Below are 7,499 nucleotides of genomic sequence, written 5' to 3'. Positions count from 1 at the left end.
TTGAAAATAATAATGAAGCAAGATGTATTTTTTACGTAGATAAAAAGGGATTCATACATACAACTAATGAAACAATTTCTATACTTGCAAGTAAACTACGAATTTTTTTTTAAGGGTATTCATTAACATAGAGCATATTATAATGATGGATTTTACTTTTTTTTTTTTTTTTCTCATCAGGATGAGGATCCTTATTGGAAGCCTTCACTTCTACTTCATTTCTTTCTTATTCAGTAGAGCAAATGGATTCCTAACTCTGAGAACACCTACAGCCTATGCCTTCCCATTTTATAACTACTCCTATTTGAACCTCTCTTCTGTATCAAAAGCACAAGCTCCAAAAACGGCAAGAGCTCTCAATTTCTCACATAACGTAATTGAAAAAATAACCAAGAGAGACTTGGAAGGTTTCGACATGCTGGAAGTTTTAGACCTTTCCTACAATCAGATTAAGGACATTGAACCTGGTGCGTTTGAGAGGCTGCTCAGCCTTGTTTCTGTGAATTTATCATTTAATGATAAGAAACTTCTCGTATCGGGTCTTCCACCCCACCTGAAGCTCTCACCCGCTAGCGAAGCCTCAGGGTCTTTACAGCTTTATAAGTATTTTGACAAATCACCAGAGGCTGCTCTGGAGCCTTCTGCATCCGCCGAGGAGCTGCCGCATTCGGGAGGTCCGTCTGTCCTGCAAAACGTTCACCTGAGGCCCAGACGAAGTACAGAGCATCTTCTTCGAAGGGCAGAGAAAAATGTAACCGTCTCTCCAACAGCTGCATTAAGGCCTAATTTCTGTGGAGCACCAATAAATGGGATACTCGATCTGTCAAACAGCAAACTCTGCGAGGAAGAGCTGACATTAAAACTGGATCCGAATCTCTGCCAAGCTCAGCTGGAGAGTATTTTGGAGCTTGACATTAGTCACACTGACCTGGAAATGGATCTTCTATCGCTCTCCGTCCTGTTTTTGCCAATGAAAAACGTGCAGTCCGTTGATGCCAGTTACAACAAATTAACAATTAATGTTCTAGACGCTGAGGCGATCTGTAACTTCCCATTCAGCAAGCTTTTGTTTCTAAATATTAGCAACAATCCCATAAACAGCTTGGATACGCTGTGTCTCCCTTCAACCATCAAGGTAATTGATTTGTCCTTCACCAACATAAGTCAAATACCCCAAAATTTTGCTAAAAAAATGTTTAACTTAGAAAACATGTATGTTCAAGGAAATGACTTCATATATACCGTACGTCCAGAAATCACTAACGCAGTTACCAAATTTCCCCCTGGGACTGTACATATTAATGCCATTTCATTTGTCAGAAACCAGGCTGGCACACCCATCGAAAGCCTTCCGAAGAAAGTAAAACACCTGAAAATGTCCAACTGCTCCATTGTAGAACTGCCAGAATGGTTTGCTGGCACAATGGAAGAATTATTATTTTTGGATCTCAGCAGCAACCGGATTGCTGTGCTTCCTGACCTACCTACCTCCCTGCGGCATCTCGACATAAGCAACAGCGATATTAAAATAATACCCCCTAGTTTTAAATCTGTCTCCAACTTAACAATATTTAATATTCAAAATAATAAAATTACGGATATGCATCCAGAGTACTTCCCACTGACTTTAACAAAATGTGATATTAGTAAAAATAAGTTGAACCTGTTGTCATTAACTGACGCCCTGCAGAAACTCGAATATCTTAATGTTTCTGGAAACCTAATCACCAGACTGGAAGCCGCCAGCCACCTTTCTGCCCTCACTAATCTGGACAGTAGTCACAACCTAATTTCAGAACTCCCTGATCGCTTTGGGGAATCTCTTCCAATGCTGAAATATTTTAATTTGTCAGGGAATAAGATCTCCTTTCTACAGCGTGGCTCTCTCCCGGCTTCTCTGATTGAGTTAGACATCAGCAACAACGCCATTACTACCATCGTGGAGGACACTTTTGGCCAGTTGACAAGTTTGAGTGTTTTGACTGTTCAAGGTAAACATTTTTTTTGCAACTGTGACTTGTACTGGTTTGTGAATGTCTACATCCACCACCCCCATTTGCAGATAAACGGCAAAGGACATCTCAGGTGCAGCTTTCCACCAGACAGAAGGGGCTCGTTGGTGGAGAGCAGCAACCTCACGCTTCTGCGCTGCTCCCTGGGCATCCAGATGGCTATTACAGCTTGCGTTGCCATCCTGGTTGTTCTGGCGTTAACAGGCTTATGCTGGCGGTTTGATGGGCTGTGGTACGTGCGAATGGGTTGGTACTGGTGTATGGCGAAGAGGAAGCAGTACGAGAAGAGGCCAGAAAACAAGCTCTTTGATGCCTTCGTTTCATACAGTGAACAAGATGCACACTGGACGAAAGAGAATCTACTGGAAAAACTGGAAACTGACGGATTCAGGATATGTTACCATGAGAGGGATTTCAAACCGGGGCATCCTGTACTCGGTAACATTTTTTACTGCATAGAGAACAGCCATAAAGTCCTTTTTGTTCTCTCTCCCAGTTTTGTAAACAGCTGCTGGTGTCAGTATGAACTGTATTTTGCCGAGCATCGGGTGCTGAATGAAAATCAGGATTCCCTCATCATGATTGTGCTGGAAGACCTCCCGCCCAACAGCGTGCCGCAGAAGTTCAGCAAACTCAGGAAACTGCTGAAAAGAAAAACCTACTTAAAGTGGAGCCCTGAGGAACACAAACAGAAAATGTTCTGGCGTCAGCTAGCAGCTGTCTTAAAAACAACCAACGAACCACTTGTGAGAGCAGAAAACGGATCCGCTCAGGATATGTACGAGATGGAATGAGATACAAGAAGGTGTAAAGGTTGTCCTGGAAAGTCTGTGGTCAAATAAAAGCATTTCTGTCTTTACCTGCTGTGAAGGTTGCTGTGTTGCAATGAGGGTTTGTGTTGGCTCAGTCCCAGGAGAGGTTACTAGCGGGTTTGTAGCATGCACGTTATTCCGTCTGATAAAAGAATCCGTTATCCAGAGGGCTGAGACCCGAGCACTGATAAACAGCCGTTTCTTCCTGGGTGCTTGATTTTCTTCAGGTATCTCCAGCATTTCTTAAAATGCTGTGGATGTCACCTGAAAGGAAGAACAGCTCGAGTCACACTGCATGTCCTAACCGTCTTTTTGAGATTATTGCAGAAATAATGACAAGCGATGTCATTCAAAGGTAAAGTTGTAGTTCAGGTTCTCAGTTCTAGTACAGCTTAAGATGGGAACACAGAGTGTGTACATCTAAGAAAAAACACAAAACATGACACTACACAGGTATCACTTTCCTTCTGGGGCTTAGCGAGAAAAGATTAAAGACTGACTGAATGCAGCCGTCTGAGAGACGCAATTGCAAATCCACACTGCTACATCATTTGGCTTAAGTAACTGGTGGAAGAAATCAGACCTTAAAATTTTTTATAATGACAGATTAACATATACAACCAGACAATCAAAAAGGAGCGAGCTGAGCGTGCCAGTCTCTACTGTTAAATAATTGGTGTGAGCTTTATTTAAATGCTGTTATCACAAACCTCTGAAGATTAAGCAAGGAAGTTCTGTATAATATTATTTAGACTTTGGAAAGTTTCACTTGACACAATCAGCCTGACCCATTTCAAATCAATTCAGTGCTCGCTCTGCATAGCCCTTGTCATCACCTAGTGCTACCTAATAATTTTACTTATTATATTTGAAAAAAAAAAAAAAAATTCAGCTGATCTAATGTCCACTTTCAAGAAAAATCAGCAGACTGTGACACTAAATAAATACCAGGTTGAACAAATCATTTAGCGTAGCACAAGCTGGGCTCGCTCATATGATGAGCAAACCCGAGTGACTTACCAGCAGAAGACCACAGACCCAGGAATACAGAACGTCTATGCGCAACATGTGGGACAGCACGTTTGAAACACACATTCTGCAAAAGAATTGGCTCTGCTGTGACGAAGTAAGACCAATATCATCCTATTTGATGCCAAAAGGGGAAACGTGAAACAAACGTAAAGAGGTATCAGCAAATACAGCAACTCTTCTGCAACGTATCTCAAAAAGGAGAAGATCCAGCTGGAGCAGTACGTGGTTTTCACCCTCCCTGTGCTGCTCCCCGGTAAAAAGGAAAAACCCCACGTTGCAGCACGTAGCATGTTTGTCTCTTGGGACCACGGTTCAGGGACAGCTTTTGTAACGAATGAAACCGTTTTTCCAATACTGAACATAAACCCATTTTAAATAGGAATTGACAACGACCTGTTGTCAGCATTTCTTAGCACGTAAAAAATGACATTTTACAGTCAATTTGCCAGTACTGATTGAACTTCAGGACACTGTGCTTAGTATATCCATGAAGCGCAGTGCTTGAAGTTGACAATAACCAAAGAGCTATTCAAATCAAAGAAATCTGCATCAATCGCGCCGCAGGACAGAACCAGTGCTCAATCCTCCATCCACCTGTGGCACCGGTGCAAATACACTCCTCTTAAACACTTAAAAAAAATTTTAAAAAACCCATACAAAACAGACAGAAGGCAAACCTAGAAAAGCGTCTGTAGGACTCCACCTTAACCCCTGCAAGACCATTCCATTATTTTAAGATATTACACCACCTGCCTTTTCTCGGTTTCCATCGTGAACATCTCAGGTTGCTCTCCGCAGCCCTGCTTCACTACCTCGTGGAAGAAGGTGAAGAGATAACGGCGCAGGTAAGCACAACCCTCGCAGTCCTGAAGTCCCTTTATTTTTTATTCCCTGCGCTGCAGGTGGAGTGGTACTGAAGATTATATGGGGGATAATCTCCACAGCTTTCCTAACAAGTGACAAATTACGTACCTAAACCATACATACCATAAAATACCACAAAATTATTAGGCACTGAGCCTTCTTGACTATCGTCTGTCCAATTTTTGCATCTTGCCCTCCCCAGCTTGTTGAAGCCTTACTGCTAAGGCAGACTGGCTCTGTGACTTAGAGAGAAATGTACACCGCCTTACAGAAACCTCTCTAATCTCTAGTCTAAAAAGTTCTGAGGTGGCGCCCAACTGTTGAACATTCTTTAGCAACTTTCTGAGGCTGTGTAGATATTGTTTAAAATTATTTGGCACTAGCAGCTTTTAGGTTTTATGTATAAAGGATAAAAAATACAATACTGCAGGCCACCAGCTGAAAAAGTCAACTCTTACCACCATAAAGCAAGATCTATGACTTAAAAAGACTGTAAATTATAAAGTCTTTCAAATACTTCTGATGACGTAAACAACTAGAAGGCTCTTGTTAGTGAGATCAGCCCCAAGTAATTAATTAGCTGTTTTTCTAATAAGCTTCTTTATGCTTTCTTTGAGGCCACTCCTTATTTCACGAGATGCCCTGGTCAAACTGTTAGTAGCACACCTAACACCGCAAACGCAGATTTTCAATAATAAAGCAGAAACAGTCCTCGAGCCAAATACCGTGACAGCGGCCAACACCAGCAACTTCAAAAGAAGCTGAAAAGCGCACTGAAAACATATACTGGATAACACATTCTGCCACGATGGGTTCATCCTAACCTTAGAAATCAAAGATTGCTTTAATTCCTGGAGTATAAAATTTTACATATATTCCAAAACGTGTCAGCATTAACTGTCAGGCTGCCGACATTCGTATTACCCACGTGAAGTACCTGTTAAACCTTCCTAGTTTTTTCTTAACAGTTCTGCAGCGATGAGGTCCGCAGCGTATGTACAGGCAGTAAGGAAAGCACAGCAGTTTATGAGTCTTGGATTTGCCCTCTTTCATATTCACGAGATGCTTTCTTGAGTTACAGACTGCACTAACTACAGACCTACTTTTTCTAAACCATTCAGCATTCACCTACTTTATCGCTTATGCTCTTACCCATCTCCTCTCTTCACATACGTTTTCCATCTCCTTCGTCCGGCTCTCTGTTGCTTCCCCTGTCAATTACATTGCTCCTTTTTTAACCTCGCCATCACGCTTTACTGGTTCTGTACTCAGCAGAAGAGGGTTCTGATACAACAAGGGGGCTAAAGGAAAAAAGAAGATTTATACTCCAGAAGAGTCTAAAACAATTATTTTATCATATGATAACTGATCAGTTTATAATTCTCTTCAAAGAAATTGTACCTACATATTTTCAAAATCCAATCTCTATTTACTACATCCACAAACCTCCCCCCAAACAGTTATTTAGTACAACTGACAACTTAAACCAGACTTTGTTCCTACTGCAGATTAAAAGGCCTTGCACTTTCCTATCTGACACTATAAACATATTAACACAGTGGTTGTATTAAGAATACAGCTGGCACCAGGAGTTAACAGAAGAGCAGTATTACCAAGTGCTTTGAAGGGACTTCAGTTCTTTTGTCTTAATAATACATCACATGAAGGCAATAAAACCTCCTTCTACCCTAAAGCTGTACCCTTCTTGCTTTACTCCCACATGAATACTCAAAGCAAATGACTTTTATGAATAAGGTGCGAGGGATTTAATCTTCTGTCATGTGATGAAGTTCATGTGATCCAAACCAAAACCACAGTAGGAGTCGTACATACACGCAGCAAACCCAAAAACCGCTTAATGTTAAAACCAGTCTTAATGCATATCTTCAACTCCCTTAAAGTACATACAGGACCCCATCTTGCAACCACCTCTGGGGTCCTGCCCTATAGTCCTTACGGTCTGAAACTGTAATTGCTCAAACTAAGAACATATAGTTTGAGACAAAATTACAGGATCCCACATACTTTTTCCCTCCAAATTAGGACGCTTTGTATTAAAGAGAAATGCAATGACAGAAAAAACAAAGACGACAGATCTTTTAGTTATCTTTTATAATTACTTTAGAAAGAACCATGTTATTCGTTTATAGAGAAAAATATCCGGGCAGAGAGAAAAGATTTATGGAAATAATTTCAATTTTACATTTGTATTAGAAAGTTGTTCACATCCATTTTATTGCAAGAAAGCTGTCTTGAATTATTCAAAATTAATTAAAATTCAGAGTGTTAAACAAAGAACAGTGATCATAATGTAATAGTCTTCCAGGAAAATCTTGAAAATAGTTTAGTTAACAAATAGCCTAAACCAATAACAACTCACACATGGCAATGATGTGAAGGTTTTTTGTTTCTAAAATAACAGATCATCTTTCCATCACTGTAATTTTGCTAAAGATGTGGCATTTTCCTATAATGAGGCACCAAAAGTCTGTGGCACGATTATTTTGGAGATACTAAGGCTCTGCTAAAGTCCACAGAAGTTGAAAGGTGATTACTTGTTTTGAAAAGATCTGGCCACTTAAAGCGATAATTGTCAGGAATTGAAATGCCTCCAAATCATTCCGTTTCATAAGGAATTCCCACAACACGTGACACAACACAAATGGTCAGATTTATAAAAAAATATTTAACTTCTGTTATTTGCTCACTGTGTAGACCAACAGATAAAGTTTATAAGTAGACAGATTATTAATCTTTAAATCAAACTGATGTTAGACTT

At 40.4% G+C, this 7,499-nt stretch overlaps 1 protein-coding gene across 1 annotated transcript; it reads left to right on the top strand.

Moving 5' to 3' along the window:
- Positions 1-181: 181 nt before the first annotated feature.
- Positions 182-2,863, top strand: LOC104083424 (toll-like receptor 2). The gene has a single exon (XM_009586905.1). It carries the CDS (start codon positions 182-184, stop codon positions 2,804-2,806), a length of 2,625 nt encoding a protein of 874 aa, XP_009585200.1. The 3' UTR covers positions 2,807-2,863.
- Positions 2,864-7,499: the final 4,636 nt, after the last annotated feature.

This window comes from Fulmarus glacialis, unplaced genomic scaffold, assembly GCF_000690835.1.
Source record: "Fulmarus glacialis isolate BGI_N327 unplaced genomic scaffold, ASM69083v1 scaffold6911, whole genome shotgun sequence".
In the NCBI taxonomy this organism is placed as follows: Eukaryota; Metazoa; Chordata; class Aves; order Procellariiformes; family Procellariidae; genus Fulmarus; species Fulmarus glacialis.
This window is presented reverse-complemented; position numbering and strand designations above follow the sequence as displayed.

Excerpts from the sequence above, each read along its gene's own strand:
- LOC104083424 (XM_009586905.1), top strand. The coding sequence starts at position 182 with ATGAGGATCCTTATTGGAAGCCTTCACTTCTACTTCATTTCTTTCTTA.